Source organism: Psammomys obesus, unplaced genomic scaffold (assembly GCF_907164565.1).
Source record: "Psammomys obesus unplaced genomic scaffold, mPsaObe1.curated_primary_1811, whole genome shotgun sequence".
In the NCBI taxonomy this organism is placed as follows: Eukaryota; Metazoa; Chordata; class Mammalia; order Rodentia; family Muridae; genus Psammomys; species Psammomys obesus.
In genome coordinates, this window is record NW_026592890.1 from 24,178,207 (window position 1) to 24,196,061 (window position 17,855).

Genomic DNA, 17,855 nt, shown 5'->3' on the forward strand with positions numbered 1-17,855 from the left:
CTGGAAACCGGAAGCTGAGAAAATATAAGTGGTTGGAGGTTGGGTCACTTCCGAGGGGGTGGTGATGGGTCAGGTACAGCGTGGAGCGTGAGAAAAAGAGCGGTTTGAATAATTGACAGGATGGAAGTTCTGTCTTTGACTTGGGCAAACTGTAGATGGAGCCATTTGGGGAGGGGACACTGACAGCTTGATTAGGCATAAATTAAGTTGTTCTAAGTGATCTTTAATCTAAAAGATGCCAGTCTAAACGTGAGGTAATTGTTATTATTTCTATTACTATAAATCATCGGTGAGAGGATGAGACGGCAGAGAATGTGTAAACACACAGGAATGAGTAAGTGGGAGGAGCCCGAGTCCTGGAGCCTTGGGAGTGTGAGGAGAAGGGCGGGCCATGAAGAAAGCGTGGGACACAGTGAGGAAAGCAGGGCTGAACCGTGTATTGGCACCGTGAGAGGGAACTTACAAACTGGGTAAAATGCCAGGGCGGGCGAGTCAGACCACTGACTTTTGGAGGAAGTTGTGGGTGTTTATAACAGAATCACTTTCCCCAAACTTGTGGAAGTGAAAACCAGACAAGTGGGTTTCAGCAACAACATTGCTTTCTGGGAATTTTGCCATCCAAAGGATGCAAAGAAACGAGGAGATAGATGGTGAGAGGAAAAGCGGGAGGAGGATTTTTATAAAACAGGGGCAAGGCTGTGTGTGCTGTGAACAGTCCAGGAAGGAGAGAGAAATGATGCCAGAGAGGAAAGACGGGAAATCTCCTGAAGCCACAGCCCTGCACAGGCTCCTTTTTTTCTATATATGCACTGTTCTATCCCTTGCCATTTTCACTTAATAACCTCATGTAGTTGGTGTCTGACCAATACCGCCAAAGTCTTCCATCAATGTTGCAAGAGTTTCCTGCTGAGAACAGTTGATAGTACTTCACTGGAAATGACCCCGAATGACAGACAGCTGTATTTCCCAAAACTCCTGCCACCCTAGGTAACACTGCTCTGAATAAATCCCTGCATACCTCATCTCCAGTGCGTCGGCCACGTTGCTCTTCCTTCACTCCTGATAGCTGTGTTGACTAAAATCATCATTCGGAGACAGGATATTAATGAAGATGGACATCGGGAAACGTCAAGAGCAGTGTAGCATTTCCTTCAGGGTTTTGGCAAGAGTAAAAGTATCATTCACTGGTTTTTAGGAGGGCTTCCTCAAATATTTCTGTTAAGAACCTTGCTAGAGATCTCCCTCACATCATGATGCAGATGGTTCTATGTCTGGATACTTCCCTCCCCTTCCTCACTGGCGTTTCTAAGTGGCAGGTTGTGCTGGCATTGTTAGAGAGCTGTGGAGTCTCATAAGACACCAGTCTGTTTTGCGATGTTCATGCTGATCTGTTTTTTTCTAGATCTTTGGAAACACCAAGTCATGAAAGAAAACTTCTCAGTTGGGAGGCCCCAGATAGTTGAGAGATTTGTACAGAGATTAATGGACAATTCCCAAAGTAATGGACCTGAGGTAAGCATTCAAAACGAACCACTGTGCTTCCCTTTAATTAGAAACCCAGTGAGAAAGGCCACCATTTAACACCTTCCTTGGGGGCCCCTACTCTCCCTGAGGATATGACTAGTGAAACTGAACCCCAAAAAAAACCACCACTCACCAATTACTCCATTTTGGAGTAATAAGAAAACAAACACTGGCTAGTCAAAAAATTTGCTCAAATGTTTATAAAGACAAACTTGGAACTTTTGAATGAGTTAGGTTTTTAAGCAGTATTTCCTGCTGTTGATTTGCTAGCATAAAAAAAAAAAATAAAGAGGAAAAAAAAAACCAAAAAGGCCAGTGATACCTCTCAGAAAGATTTTACAAGCCTACAGTTTGAGGAAAAAAGCCAGCAAAGACCATCAGCATGGAAAGGTAACATCTCATTCATACCCCAGCTTCCTCGACAGCAGAGGTGGCACCAGTGATTTTGTGTTTTGTGTCCTTTCAGAAAAGATACCTGGACTCATATAATACCCTAAACAGTAATGTTTAGCAGTATTTACCCTTGGCTGGAAGTGTTGGCTAACAACAGAAGAATCCCTTTTGACTGATTCTTAGGTTGAAAAGAACAAACATGGGTGTCTGGACACCAGTTTTAGGATCGCTGCTAGGAGTGAGACATACAAAATTACCTCCATCCAACCATTTTAAAAAAAGAAATTCTGTCCTGCTAGGCATGGTGGCACACACCTGTAATCCTTGCACTCAGAAGGCTGAGGCAGGTAGACTGAAAGTTCCAGGCCAGGGGACCAGCAGCATGGATCAGTGAGTAACCAAGCCTGGATGACCTGAGTTCCATCCGTGGGACCCACGCCGTGGAAGTGAAGAACCAGCTCCTGAAAGTTGCCACATCTGACCCACATACAAACTCTATGGCATGCTCAGGTGTATATGCACACAGACACACACTCACACACACACAGATGCACAGATACAAAAACATAGACAGACAGACACACAGAGACACACGCACAGATACAAAGAGACAAAGAGATGCAGGCACACAGATACAAAGAGGCAGACAGACAGACAGAGACACACACAAATAAATAATGGAAAGGGGTAAAGAGCTCGGCGCCAGGGGCAGTGACATGGCTGAGTAGGTAAAGGTGATTGCTGCCAAGCCCGATGACCTGAGTTTGATCCCCAGAACCCACACAGAGGAAGGAGAGAACAGAATCCAGCATGTTGCCCTTTGACCTCCACACACAAATATACACATACTAGTTAATTAGGTAGTTATTTAGTTAGCTAAAGGAAAGGAAATGAGAATTCTAGACCAGCCTGGGCTACAAAGCACGACTCTGTTTCAAAAAATTAGTAAATAAATAAATGAGATTTAAAACTTTAGAAATCTGTATAGGTAAAATGTGCTCTTTTTTTTTTTTTTTTTTTTTTAATACTACTTTCTCCAAGTTTGCATTTTTCTTAAGCTTTTGGAAATGTTCCCATGATTTTTATAGTAAACACTTTGGTTGGTCTTTAATTATGAGGTAGAGAATTCCCAAGCGTGGCTGGAGATGGGTTTCCTCCACACCCAGCCGATACACACGCTCACTTAGCCTTCAGCAAAACACTGAAGCACCATCCCATGGGCTGCTGACAGGATCCATCCCCCAGGGCCAGAGGCGTGTATATCTAAACACACTGTGGCTCACTCTAAATCGGAGAAGTGTGGGCTCAGGAATTAGAAGTGCTCTCTGCTCTTCCAGGGGACCCAGGTTCGGTTCCCAGCACCCACACCGGGCAGCTTACAAACGCGTTTACCTGTGTGTGGTGTATGGAATCTCACGCAGGCACACACACACATGCATAAAAAAAGAATAATATACAGATACTTCAAAATTTAAAAAAAAAAGAAGAAGAAGAAGTCCATTCTGACACGTGTTGCCACAAGGACACCTGCGGAGTAAAATGAGTCAGGAATGAAAGAATTCTTTTTTCCACATTTATCGGTGCCCCAAAGTGTCAGACTCACAGAGGGAAAAAAAAAAAAAAAAAAAAAAAAAAAGGTTGGATGGTGGTTCCCAGAGGTAGGGATAGGAGGGGCAAATTAGCATCCAGTGGGTCCCGATTTCATCATGTGAGATGAAAAGGAATTTGTCGATGTGGTAGCCGTGGTGCCATTACTTTATATTTGATGACAGTTAAAAGAATAAGTTTTATGATATATATATGTATGCATATACATGATACATGTATGTGTATACACACATGCACATATATGAACTCCTGCTCCTACAGACCTCTGTATGTGTGGCCTGTTGCTCACCCCATCACTGAGGATAAGGATGTTTGATTTTTTTTTTTTTTTTTTTTTTTTTTTTTGTAGGGGATGGAATGAGGTTTTCATTTTGAGACAGGATCTCAATGTGTAGCCCTGGCCGGCCTCCAGCTGACCTTTGACCTGCTCCCATCTCCCAGCTGCTGGGTCACAGTTAGGTGCCATCACACCCCTGTGCGGATAACATCTGCAGGAAGGAAATGTAGGACTGGAAGGCAGGGCATTGGTGTTGGTGAAGCTCGTCTCCTCTCAGGTCCATGCCTGGCACTCCACCAACCCCTTGTGCTGCCTCCGGGAACCGAGAACTCGCTCAAACAAATTGCCCCCGCTTGTGTTTGGTCAGCTGTTACTAAGTTGTATTTGGCCTTCCCTGTACGTAGATCTTCGCCATCGGTCTGACCCGGGAGAGCCACAGATGATGGTCCTGTCCCCGAGAGTGGGTCTTCAGATATCCCAGACCCGTTAGAGCCATTGCCAGGGCGGTGGAGTTTCTTCACGGTTCCGCAGGGGGGCCTTGCTCAGGAAGACTAGTCAAAGCGGGTGTCCTGTGGGGTGGTGGGCTGCGCATCTGTTGTGCCCCTTTCCTCAGAACATGCCAACCGGGAAGCAGAGCTTTCCTGAATCCCTTTACCGGTTGATTCCATACACAGCAGATTGGGCAGAGCCTGGGGGTCCTCAGCCCACCAGCCCTCTCCTAAATAAGCCCACCACTGTTTGGTAGGCACACACTGGGCATCCTGGTCAGTCTTCTTTAAATTCTAGCTTGCCTACTCGGCTCACAGTGACCTTGGCCTCAATGTTGCTCTTGGACTACTGCCTGGAAGTGTGCTGGGTTGGGCAGCCATATCACCCTGGCGCGGTGAGCTGCCCCTGAGGCCTGCATGTGGTACTCAGACACCATACTGCCCGCCCTGCCATCTGTCTTGTTCTTGATCACTTTGGTCCATTCTTTGGTCCTCTTGAGCTCTTTAAAGAGCTGCGTTTTTGGCATCTGGTTACTCTTCCAGCCCACTCTGAGCAGCCTCCCTGAAGTCATTAGTAGCCGTGAAGACAGGACAGGACCCCAAGTTCCCACACGGCCCACGCTAGACCTCCCAGGCTGTGCAGCTGTCTCAGACCGGATATGCCACGGGCCAGGATCGTGCGCAGTTATTCTGCCGTCCGGTCATATTCTCCCAGTCCTCTTCTCAGGCATCCTGCTGAAAGCCAGGGAGACTGTCTGCTCTGTTTCCGAAGACAGTCAGGTGAATCTGGCAGATTGAAAAAACAAAAACAAACAACAAACAAAAAACCTTGTGTTGTCTAGTCTCTTTCCAGTTTCTAGAAACCCAGCTTCCGTCCAGCCATCACCAGTTCTAATATCCCCCCCGCCCTTTGAGGCAGAACTGGAGCTTATTAAAAAAAGAAAAAAAATTAATTTTTAGATACATTTATTTATGTATGGGAAGAGGGCGAATGGAAGCCAGGGTGGGTCTTCCTGACAGAGGTGTTGTTAAGGCCAAATCTTGAAGCACAAGGAGGAGCTGGCAAAATGAAGGCAGGCAGGGGAAGGAAGGCACAGGAGGGCAGGGGAGGGGAATGCGCTGGAGCAGGGGACAGGGCTGAGTGGCCCTGTGTGCAGCCCCTGGGAGCCAGTCTCAGAGCCAGTGGGAACTCACCAGCAGACTCAGTATCTTAGGGACCTCCAAAATACTTTTGTGCCTGATACTAAACAAACTGTTGTGGTGGGTGGGGCGGCACATGCCTATGAAGCCAGGGAACACATAATAAGCCCTGGCCTCACCCAGGACTGGCTCTCTTGAAGAATCAGTGCACAGGGCAAGCTACTGTTCCTTCAGCCAACACCGTAGCCAAATTCAGGTTTAAATGCCTCATAGAGCCAGTCCAGAGGAGGGCGGTGGTGCTCGCTGGGGAAACCTGGGCCAATGTGGGGGAGGTGGGAGGGTGAAACCTGTTTCAGCTGCAGGCTGAGTGCAGTGTGTAAAGTCTACCTGGAGCCTTTCTTTTTCACCTGCCATCCACAGCACCCACCGTGAGGACCCATCTCAGGCACGCACCCCGATCCCCCGTTCCTGTGAGTGTACCTCACCCCCTCACCCTGCTTTCAGGTTGCTCCCAGAGCTCTGTGCTTGAGCCGAGCCCCTGGAGAGGATCCCTCTGCCCAACAGCTGTTGCCTCTTGGAGCCTCCTGGGAGAAAGAAGCAGGGCGCTGTCTCTAGCTAGCCTTGGGAGGTTCTTAAGGGCAGAGTTCTGACGACCCTCGCCTCATAACGCCATCCAAACTCAACAGGGGCTCCTCACTCCTGCTGTGGAAAACCTCTCCTGGTGAGGGAGCCCATGAAGAAGGGACATGGCAATGACAGTGGGCCAGCCCACATCTTCAAGGGCTATGGCGGCAGGAAGTTAATCTGGGAAGGTCCAGGATGGTGATTGTTAGACAGCTAGTATAGGCCTCCTTGGCTTGTGCTCACTTGGGGAAGGATTCCCAAGCCAGTAAAGGGTGAGTCACTGGGCGGGGCTTCCAGCATGACCTGAGGTGAGGTCACTGGCCACACCCTCACTGACCTCCAGGCCATGGATCCTCCTGGCTTCAAGCCTTCAGCAGAGTAAACCAGAAAGTTCACTTTGCCATCACTAAGCTTTTTCTTCATGCTTTTAAAAGCTCCTGTATCCTTGGCATTGCGTCCATAGCTTCCTCAAGCTCATTGCCCAAAAGTGCAGAGGGTGGCAGGGTGGTGGCAGAGGGTGGGGTACCTTTCTTCTACTAGAAAGCATAGTAAGATCTGTTTGCGTTAACTCTCTGTACAATTTCATTGTGCTTTCATCTCTCCACTGTGACACAATTCCCAACATAATTTGAAAGGGAAGTAGTTTGTTTTAACTCATGGTTTCAGGAGTTCACATGAGCTAGCTTGGTTGCTCTTGGGCCTGTGGCACGACAGAAATATGGAGGAAGAGCGTAGCACAGGGAAGCTGCTTGTCTCAAGGCAGCCAGGAAGCAAAGAAACAGAATAAGGAGACTGGGCCAAGATTGCCTCTTCTAGGCCACAGCCCCAGAGACCTGCTCTCTCTCTGTCTAAGCATCACATTCTATTTCCATGACTTCTGAATAGTGCCATCAAGTCCTGATTCCATCACTCTGATGAAGCCTCAACCCTCAGAAGTCCAGTTACTCCCCCACAAAAACCGCAGCTGGGGCGCTGGGCTGGTTTTGAAATTGTCACAGAGAAAGCTCATGGAAGATCATAGGTTGCAGCTTGGGCTTGACCCCGCAAGATCTCAGATACACACACAGGTACTGACTCAGACACAGAGGGACACACACCTTTGCTCAATCAAACACAACGTTGGCTGGTTTCTATTGTCAACCTGACACAACCTAGAGTCACCTGAGAAGACAGACCCTTGAGTGAGGGGTTGCTTTCATCACACAGACCTGTGGGCGTGCCTGCGGGGAACCATCTTGACAGATAATTTTTGCAGGATGTACTGTGGGCATCACCACAGCAGGCATGTGATGCTGGGCTGTGTAAGAGTGATGACTAAGCCTGGGGCATCAGGAGGTGGGCCAGAGAGCGAGCCAGTAAGCACTGCTCCTCTGTGCATTCTGCTTTGAGTTCCTGCTAATCGCCCTGCCCTGACTTCCTTAAGGACAGACGGTCACCCAGAAGTGTAAGTGAAGGAAATCCTTTCCTCTGAAAATTACTTCTGACCACTGTTTCATCAGAGCAAATGAGATGAATGGGGGCAGACTCATGGGTCCTGCCTTTCCCAGACAGGCTCCCAGTTCTCTCCAGAGCCCAAATCTAAGCTGCTGGGAGGTGATTCTTTCCTCTGTCCCGTCATGACTCCCTACAGGAGTGTACCCAGTCTCCTACAAGAAGAGAACCATGTGCTTTAGAACAGAACAAGATGCCCCACACTTCAGAAAGCACCTCCCCCAGCTTGCCCTCTCCCTGGGACATAGGGACATGTCCACGGGGAAACCCCAGCCTTCCATCTGGACCAGCAGTTGTCAACCTTCCTAATGCTGAGACCCTTTAATATAGTTCTGCATGTTGTGGTGAGCCCACAGCTGTAACATTATTTTTGTTGCTACTTCTTAACTGTAATTTTGCTATGAATCATCTGTGTATTCTGATGGTCTTAGGCGACCCCTGTCAAAGGGTCATCTGCCACCCATAGGTCAAGAACCGCTGATCTAGACCTACATGTGTCTCCTCCCTGGACTGTATTCCCCAGAGGGAGAATAGACCTCACTGGTGAGGTGGTTTCTGGTGTGGCAGAGACGAGAGGCAGCTGTGTAGAGAGAGGGCCAGGTGGTTTGGATGGGCAAGGTGAAGAGTACACCGTTCAGGCATGTTGGGGTCCTGAGGTAGGAAGGTGAGGGGATCAGACTGTGAACTCTGACTGGGGAGCTGCTCTCCCTGTCTCCACACTTCATCATAGAGCTCCAAGTGGTTTCTGGAAGTGCCTGTGTGTGTATCTGAGATCTTGTGGGGTCAAGCCCAAGCTGCAACCTACAATCTTCCAAGAGCTTTCTCTGCAACAAGTTCAAACCCAGCCACTGAGTTTGTCTTCTTTGAAGGTAGAACTAAATTTTGCACAATAGGCCAGCCTCTGATTCTTCTCTTGCTCTCAGCTCTGCAGATGTTCAGAGCAGAGCTAAAAGAGGCCTCGCAGGACCTGAGCCAACCAAGGGTTCTGTGTTGAGGGGAAATGAAAATGTGTCCGTGAGCCAAAGCAACAACCCCCTATCCCCGCCGAGCCCTGACCTGGTGTGGCTGCCAGAAGTCCTGGTGGAGCTCCTGAGAGAGACACCACTGCCTTTCAGATCACTTTCAGGAGGGAGCACCTTGAAGCCTGCCTCCTCTCCTTGGGTTGCGATGTGATGGCAAGAGAACGCAGCAACTTCGAGACCTACTCCATGTGTTACGAGCATGTGCTGCAACACGCCAGGGAGAAGCTCAGCCAGAAGGAGCAGGTAGGTACCCGGAGAGCTGGTAAGGAGAAAGTGTGTGGCCGTGGAGGCCCCAGGGTCACTAGGCAAAGAAACTCTGAGCAAGTGAGCAGAGCTGTTCTTACGCCAAATCTGGGGGAAAATGGCACATGCCCCGAACTTTCTCTCCCATTGGTTCCTTTTCTTGGACCCTGGCATTCTCGGTTGCTAAGGTGACAGTCATAGCAGCACTGGGATGTAGGCTTTAGAGGGTTACCATGGATACAAGAGGTGATCAATAAATGGAGTGAGCCTTTGTGTGTGTGTGTGTGTGTGTGTGTGTGTGTGTATCTTCATATCAGGAGTCGGTTTCAGTGATGAGACCTTCTTGAAACTGAGTCCCAGTGCCCATCAGAATAGTCATTGTTTGGAAATAGGTTGGATCTGAAGATCCATATAATTTTATTTTACACTCAAGGGGAAAATATGAAAGTGTCCAAAAAACTGAATGAAGCATTAAAGTATCAGTCAGCGAGTTCCGGGCTTGCCCACACTTGCTGACTTCCCCGTAGCTGAGCTCTGCATCATTGTGGAAGCCTGGAAGCCACGTTGTAGGTTTTTGTTTGTTTGTTTGTTTGTTTGTTTTGTTTTTTCTATAATTTTAATTTGTGTGTGCATAGGTGTACATGTTCATCTGCCAATTCAGCTTGGCTAGCTGGCCAGCAAGCCGCAGGGATCCACCTGTGTCTGCCTTCCCAGAGCCGGGATTCCGAGCATGTCCCGCTCGTCCTGGCTTGCGGGTTGTCTCCTGATGTTTTGTTAGAAACTCCAAAGTTTAACAGCCCATAGCGGTGCAGCCTCGTAACCCCAGGACTTGGAAGTCAGGAAGATGAGAGGGTTAGGATCACCCTCAGCCATATACTAAGTTCAAGGCCAGCCTGGAAAACATGAGGTAGGGGAAGAAGTGCAGGGAGGGAGACATGGAGACAGAGATCCCAACGTCTACCAAGGGGCCAAGCTACTGTCAGGAGCAGGAGCAGGGGCAGGGGCCAGCGGATCTTGGAATGAGGCTGTGTAGACACTAACAGGAAGGGTTGCAAGTGCGCTGCAGTGCCCGCGTGCGTGCATTCATTCCTGCGTGTGCCTGTGTGTACGCGTGCGTAAGGTAAGGTCGTGTGTGCGAGTTGAGCTGAGCCCTGCTTTCTCTTCCTCAGGAAGCAGACTTGCTTCGAGAAAGTCAAGTTCCTCCTGAAGACTGTGTTGGCCAGGTAGGTCAGTTACTACACTCTTCGTCTACCGGAAGCTCATGTTGCCTGCAGAAATCTCGTCCACAGGGGCCCAAGCGTGCACACTCAATTACTATAATTTCATTTTGGGTTAAATGCTCTTCCTAAGGGGTAATTTTTTTCTTAAGTTTTTTTTTTTTAAGTTGTCTTCGTAATGTATTGTTTGGGGAGGGGGTTGGTTTTGTTATTTTGTGGTTTTGTTATTTTGAATTTTGTGGGCATTGATAGTTTTTTTAAAATGCCAGTTAGGGTGCATTTCAAAAAATGAAACAAACAGCATTTGATTGAGGGCTCCAGGGAAGGCCAGTGTGGAGACAAAGGCCGAGACTGTTGAACGGCTTATCAGAGGTGCTGTGATAAAGTACCAGCTCTTTGGAGCTCACTCATTCATCATCTTAAGAATGGTCTATGCAGGGTGAGGGCCTTTCACCACAGCACAAGGGAGGCAGAGGCACATGAGTGTTAGATGTGTCTGACACTGCCCAGGACTGTTGAGCCGCCTCTACACGGTTGGCTCTTTGCCTTCATGCGACTGCAAATGGAGACTGTGCTAGTCTAGCAGGACCTATTCTGTTACTTGGAATCCCTTTGCTGCTCCCCATACGTCATGTTGAATATTCTGCATTATTTGTAATGCTAGGTTGCAGATCTCAGTCACGACATGATCATGGAAATCACTGCTCTGAGAGCGAAGCTCACCGACCTGGAAGAGGAGAATCTGGATCTGAAGAACCAGATTAGGAAAGAAGTCCAGGAAGAATACAGAGCGTTGGTGCAGGCTTTGTTTATGAGCTGTTCACACATAAAGGTGAATGACCTGGAAAGCCCCATGGCTGCAAACCCAGGGACCCATAGTGGAATGGACTTTGAGGTTCCAAGAGATTCTTGAGCCCCTAAAATTTCTAGCTGGAAAGTTTCTTTTGGTTGGGGGTTTTGTTCTGTTGAGATATGGTCTTGTTATGTAGTCCTGGCTGGCCTGGAACTTGCTATATAGCCCATGTCAACCTCAAAGTCAAAGCAATGCTCCTGCCTCAGCCTCCCTTCAGCTGGGATTATAGACCACTATAGATTATATAGATTATAAATTATATAGACTATAGATTGGGCACCACCGCACCTGGCCAGCTGGGAGATTCTGCTGCAGCGAGAATCAACAGTGGGTTGTCCTTGTTTCATTTTGTTATTCCGACATCTGTGTGTGTTTGTCATGTGTTAGTATGCACAGGCCACAGCACACACGTGAAAGTCAGATGGCAACTTGTGGAAGCCGGCTCTTCTTCCTTCTACCTTGTGGCTCCCAGGAATCAAACTTCGGCCGTCAGGCACGGTGGCCTGCGCCTTCGCCCTCTGAGCCGACACCAGCCTGACTTGTCATTACTCGCTCAGGATAGACACTAGGTTTTCGATAGCTGAGTTGTTTATTCCACATCTAGCTGCTGCTGGAAAGAGGCAGCATTTGGCTTTAACTTCCCACCAGTGTCTATCACTGTTATTTCCGTTGAGTGAGACACCCAAGGAGGTGGGCAAAGAACGTCAGAGTTGCCAGGCTTGAGCAGACTGAGCGGCTGCCTGAGAGCCTGTTGGGCGGGCTCAGTATCTGAACGAGCTGTCACGGACCCAGCTAAACCCTTAACATGCCCTCTGCCTTTCTGCCACGTTTAGAATTAGGGAGCTATCAACATCTCAAACAAGCTCCCCCCTAACCCCCAAAAAAGAGGAGTGATGAAACTCCATGTTACATCATTTTGGAAGCTAGTCACTGTATAAAGTTGTCGGAGCGTCGGGGAGACAGATATCCTATGCCTAAAATCGGGGAGCTTGGTCCCGCTGGCCTGTGAATTTCCGCACACGCCTATGATGCCCCAAGTCCACAGCTTTCTTTCCCCAGCCCTCTTCTGCATTACTGGATGCTTTCTAGAGCCAGCCCCATGTATTCCCTTACTGCCTTCCCCTCTCTGGGAGCTCCAGGACAGACCCCGGGGTTGTTTAATTAGCAGGAGACTCCCACAATGCTCTAGCTTTGCCTTTCCAGGGAGTATTACAGAGTTCTTCTTCCTTGGAAAATACAAATGATTACAAATATTAGAAGACCAAATTCAAGCTGTACTGGGCCTAGAGTCTTCGGGAGGAGTCTATGAAGGCTTGCTTTCCTGGGCAATCATGCGGGCATAAAAAGATAAAGAGTGCTCTAAAGTTTTCCCAGACTGAAGGAGTTCTACCAAATCCCCAGAAATAGGGAATCCTTGCCCAACTCCCTGGTCCCAGGGTAATGGCGATTTTCCCACTGGTAACCAGCGGCCAGGCTTCCTGACAGTTTCTAACTGGGCATTGTCCTCCTGCCTTCCTCTCCGAGGAAGTGGTTCAGAGATGAGAAGGATGCTAATATTCGCATTTCTCAGGCCCAGGACTCTTGAGCATCTTAGTCTGTTTGGGCTGCCATGACAGAATGCCACAGACCAGACAGCCAAAGCACAGAAGTTTATTTTCTCATGGTTCCAGAAACCAGGAGTCAGAGAACAGGGTTAGAGCCTTCTCCCCGCAGAGAGAAAGAAAAAGGTGACCTTCTCTGCTCTTACAGAGCACAGTGTCCCTGGGACAGGCACCCACTCCTATGACCTTCTTTTAACCTCAAAAAGATCTTGTCTCTGCAGGCATCTGAGGTTGAATACGTGAATTTGGGTAGACCATGATTCAGTTCGCAGGCCTGAGTCTGCAGTTATGCTTACATAAGAGTTCTGTGTCATCATTAGCCACAGCCATTCAGAACAGAACATCTCATACCCAGGTTTCCCCTGGAGTCCAGGGAGGCAGCCAGCCCATCGTCTTCCCTCACTTATCTATATTTAATGAAATTTCTCAGTAGTTGCTCATCTACAATGAGAGTGTCATTAGGTTCTGCTCTGAGACAATCTGGGAGCCAAAAAATAAAAATAAAAAATTCCATCTTTTCTAACTAACCTGATTTCCTGATTTAGCCAGTAGATTTTTCTCTCTGTTACCACACATGGTTCTCCCCACTGTCGGACTGAGACCCGGATCCTGTTTCTTTCCCTCTGAGTGTCCAGGTACCCAAGGGTACAGGTGCAGGACTTGAGGGATGAAGCTTAGCTTGGGGGGGTGGGGTTGCAGAATCCCAGTCTAGCGGTGAATGCCCGGAGGGACAAAGCCTTCTCCCATAGAGTTCTTTCAGTGATTCAGCCCTTTGGGGAATACAGCTGTCCCAGTGATACAGTTCTTTTTATTGGGGGGGGGGATAAGGACCTTGGGGAAGTGCGTAGGGGTTTCCGGGTGAGTGGGTATCACTGGCTGGGGCTGAGGTGGTGGGGGTTGGGGGGGTCACAAGGTGTGCAGGGGCATGCCGGGGCATGTAGGCACAGATGGAGAGGGAGCGACCCTTACTCCTGCTGTCTCAAGATTGAGATCTTCAGGGTCTGGACACATCTTGACCTCATTCTAGCTCCAAGCCAGTTTCCCCCCTCACACAGTCCACATGCTTAACAACCCACTGTCCTCAACTTGCCTTGGTGTCGACAAGCAAGGCACGCTCCAGGACATGTAGGTGAAAATAAGATGGAACTGTGTTGATTAAAGACAACGCTTAAGGGCCCCTAATGTACCTGCCTTGTAGTACATGTGAAGAAAACTGTCTAGACAGAGGGCGTTTTAATCCTGCCCTTCACGCCACACAAACCCATTGGACTTCCTTAACCCAAATCTGCAATTTTCAGGAGCAGCTGGACAAAAACCAGTTTGATTTGATCCAGAAAGTGCGTGAGCTCATCGGGGAAGTGAGAGCTGAAGGGATTGCCAGCGTGAAGCAGCTAAAGAAAACCTGGGGCTCTGCCAGACCTGGGGAAGGAACGAAAGAGAACACAGCCAAAGTTCGTGATCTCATGCTGCGTTTCTTCCCAGCATCCAGCCCACCCGGCATTCCACAAGGGTCTCCCCAAAGCACTGTAGCCAACGTTTTAAAGGGTGGGGGACAGGGGCTCCACCTGGTCGGATGCCTTTCTGGAAGGCATGCTTCTGGTATTAGGAGCCATGCCCTTCTGAAGGGAAAAAGGACTGAGAGTGGCCTTTTCTAAAAGCAGGCCTTCTTGGCAGGAGCAGCTGCATGCCTTGGAGCCGGACAGCAGCAGCACCCTGACTGCTCTAGTGTGCAAAGCTCGGAGCCTGGGCCGCTGGCGTCTGGCTGTGCAGCAGGCACACTTCAGCCGTCAGTTGAGCAGAGCAGAGAAGGTGAGCTTTGAAGAGAGGCCCTTTCCCCGCACCCCCAGCACACTCACCAGCCATACTTCTGCAGCTGCCATGCGGGTGGCAGGTGGCAGGTCCAGCCGTGCTAAAGAATCTAGCAATTGGCAGTTTCCACCTCCCCTGAGAATAGGCAACCTTAGAGCCTTGGGCGAAATAGAAAACAGACAGGCACAACCAGGCATAGAGATGAAAGGGAAGAGACAAAAGGGAGATGTTTATTAAGGGCACCAGGCTGCTAGCTTTGGATTTTGTCTGTGATAATCTGAGGGAAATGAGATAACAAAATAGAGGAGAGTTTGCTTTAAACACATTGAAAGCAAAGCACATATTGGTAGTGGTTTGGGAAGTTACACTTTCCCAGAATCTGGATTTACTCTGATCTGTCCGGCTATCCATAACTAAATTCACACAAGCAACAACCAGTGAGAGCTCCATTTTATAAGTGCTAAAGAAGGGCCAGAGGTCTTAGCTAAAGCTTGAGACTAAAACCGCAGAAAAGAAACTGACTTCCTGTCTCACTGTGCTTGCAATGTTTGCAGGAATCTATTCACAGGAAAAAGGAGTGCTTGAGAATCAAGCTAATGGCAGAGCAAGAAGTGGCTTTACTTCAGCAGCAGCTGCTGGCTGCCAGGCAGGCCCTGACCAAAGCTCAGACTGACAACAGGAAGCTGTGGAGGCAGCAGAATACCCAGGTACCTAGAGCCCCAGAGCTAGCCAACCTGAGCATGGCCAGGAGAAGGGACACAGTGGCTACTGGGGAACAGTCACCAGAGCTTCCTAGCATGTAGAATAACACCGATTCGAGAAGCATGATGTTGGTTCCCCTAAGAAACCCAGGACAAGCGGCTGAGACGCCTTTTAACATAGCAAGGCAGGTTCTCCCAGCATCTTAAATACCTGTTACAGAGTTCTGGCTCCTCTCAACACTTCTCATCCCCCTTCCCAGAACCCCTCACTTCTCCCAATCCCCAAGACCCTCAGCCTCCCTCTACCAAGCCTCTGCAGCCCTTGAGCTTTGCTTTCCTTTTCCCAACTTCTTCTTTTCTTCTATATAACCAGCCCTTTGGGTCATGAGTTCTTTTGCTCTCTTGGTTCTCGGCTCTCTCTAGGTTTCTTCTCTTTGCTTCCTCTCTTCCTCTCTCCCTCTCCCCATCCTCCTATCCTCTCATGTCCCAGTTCAGTCTGTTGGCCTTGTCTAGTCTACTGCTTTCTCTCTCTGCTCTAGAGTCTTCCAGATGCCTCCAGCTGTTCTCTCCCTCATATCTACAATGAAAACCTTCTCCCCAACCATACCTAGGAGTGGTCTATCCTCATTTTCATTCAGCTGGAACACAAACAAATTCCAAATTGGCACTACACTTTCTTCCTCTTCCTCTTTCTTCTCTCCCATTTTCACTTGTTTGTTTTGTTGAGACATAGTCTTGCTTTATAGCTCAGGCTGGCTCGTATCATGCTCAGTTTCATCTTTCTTTCTTTTTTTCTTTCTTTCTTTCTTTCTTTCTTTCTTTCTTTCTTTCTTTCTTCTCTCTTCTTTCTTCTCTCTCTCTCTCTCTCTCTCTCTCTCTCTCTCTCTCTCTCTTTGTAGATTTTTATCTAGAATCTGGTTTCTCCAGAGATATTTTAAGGGTGAAAACAGAGCCCAGTCAGAAACCCCCAATCAGCACTGATGCTTCTATTGGCGAGTCCTTGTCTCTTCAGAGTTGAACCTGTTCACTGCTGATCCTCATGAGACAGACTTTATGGCAAAGCAAATGTAGCTTGTGGCCACTATGAGCATGTGGTGGACAGTTGATTAGCATGGATATCGTCATCCGATGCTTGGTACTGAGAAACTCAAGTTCTTCCCCTGATAATATTCTGTAGGGACATTAGCATGACCTGGCTTTTGTTTTAGTTTGTTGTGGGTTCTGGTCCCTCTGACTGATGCCTCAGGGTTCACAGTAGAATTTCCAGTCCAGGAAGTGCCAGGTGAGGCAAGATCCTAGGGGTCTCGGTGCTTACTAGCCCAGGACCAAACAGTCAGGCTATTGTTGCCAGAGCCAAGAACAGCATAGGCAGCCATGCTGATGTGGCAGTTATGTCTCCGAGCCTCAGCTGGCTCTGCTGCCTGCTGCTGATTGCTCTGTTCTTGCCTTGGCCCTCCCTTGCTCCAGGCTCAACTGCTGAGGGAGCTGGAACATAGAGTGACTCAAGACTCTGTCACTCGGCAGCAACTGGATATCATCAAAACATCCGGCATGGAGAAGCTCCTAGAAGACGTACAGCAAAAAGAACAACAACTGCAGCTCCTGACAGAAGAGGCCAAGCAGACTTCCAAACTAGGCCAGCTGCAGCAGAAGAAGTTGGACAGAGACCTGAGGCAGGTGAGGCCTGCTGAGCGTCGTTTGCCAGGCCTGGCCTCTCTGCTACCCTCATGCCACTCTCTCTAGCTCTGTCAGTTCTAGACACACCAGAAAACGATTCTCTGTATGCCACCCTGGGGCAGCTGCCTGAGCTTGACTGTTCCAGGCTCAGAATCCCAGCACCCTGGTGATATCCCCCGGAAAACATGTTTCCGCACAGCTCTAGCCTTTGAACTGGGGTCTTTTAGAAAACTACGAGCCATAATCTGAGCCATACACAGCAAGTGTATGCAAGCTATAATGAGAGGTTTTTATTCTAGTGTGTCTAGAAATGCGGAGCCAAACATGAAAAGCAAAAGCAGATTTCAGACATAATTGTATAACTATACCCACCCTCCACGGAAATAGAAAAAGTTATTATAATGCGGGTATGGATTATTCAAGCCTCAATAAGCAGACTACAGAAGGTAATTCAATAAAACCTGACACGGAGGTGTTTTACACTTATCTGTGGGTGAATAAAGCCCTCAGCTCATTCACTAGAGATAAAAAGAGACAGAAAAGCAATTTGATGAAAATTAAATTGAACTATTATTGGTCAAGGGTCTCAAGGGCTCAAGGAGAAGTTTGATGAGACAAATTAAATTGAATTGAGAGAAACTAAATAAAATACTTTCAAAGGAATGGAGAGAGACAGAATGGAGCTGCTGCAATTTTTTAAAAAATTAGAATTTCACATGTATAAACTTGGCATGGTGACTGATGTCTGTAATCCTAGCACTGGGGACACTGAGGCAGAAGGATTGCCATGAGTTTGAAGTCATTCTAAGCTACATAGAGAGAAATACCTACAAAAAAAGTTGCCTTTCAAACCTTGTTCTGCTAAGGCGGACTGACTCTGAGTCTTACGGGGGAGTTGTGCAATACAGATCTTATTGGCATGTTTTATTTTATCAGAAGTCTCTTGCTATTTAATAATCCCTGGCAGCGCAGGATTCCATGGAGCCTGCTTCAGACAGGCTTTTGGTAACAACCTTTCAGGTTTACTCGGGAAGCCGCGTCAGCCCAGGAAGCTACTTTTTTCTCCCAAAGCTAGAAAAAAAAGATGATCGGATACTAACCTCATAATGACCATTAATTAAAAAACCCTGCTGCCTGGCCCTTTGCTCCACCAGCCACTGACTATAAAGAGAGATCTACTGCCTGCA

General features: G+C 48.2%; 1 protein-coding gene across 1 annotated transcript in view; it reads left to right on the forward strand.

The window, feature by feature from the left end:
* Window positions 1-17,855, forward strand: part of LOC129683262 (uncharacterized) — a 144,415-nt gene that overhangs the window by 116,326 nt on the left and 10,234 nt on the right. The window contains 8 exon segments of the mRNA XM_055615877.1: window positions 1,403-1,512; window positions 8,661-8,810; window positions 9,980-10,033; window positions 10,692-10,859; window positions 13,780-13,932; window positions 14,156-14,290; window positions 14,845-14,997; window positions 16,459-16,668. Coding sequence (XP_055471852.1) covers window positions 1,403-1,512; window positions 8,661-8,810; window positions 9,980-10,033; window positions 10,692-10,859; window positions 13,780-13,932; window positions 14,156-14,290; window positions 14,845-14,997; window positions 16,459-16,668 — 1,133 coding nt within the window.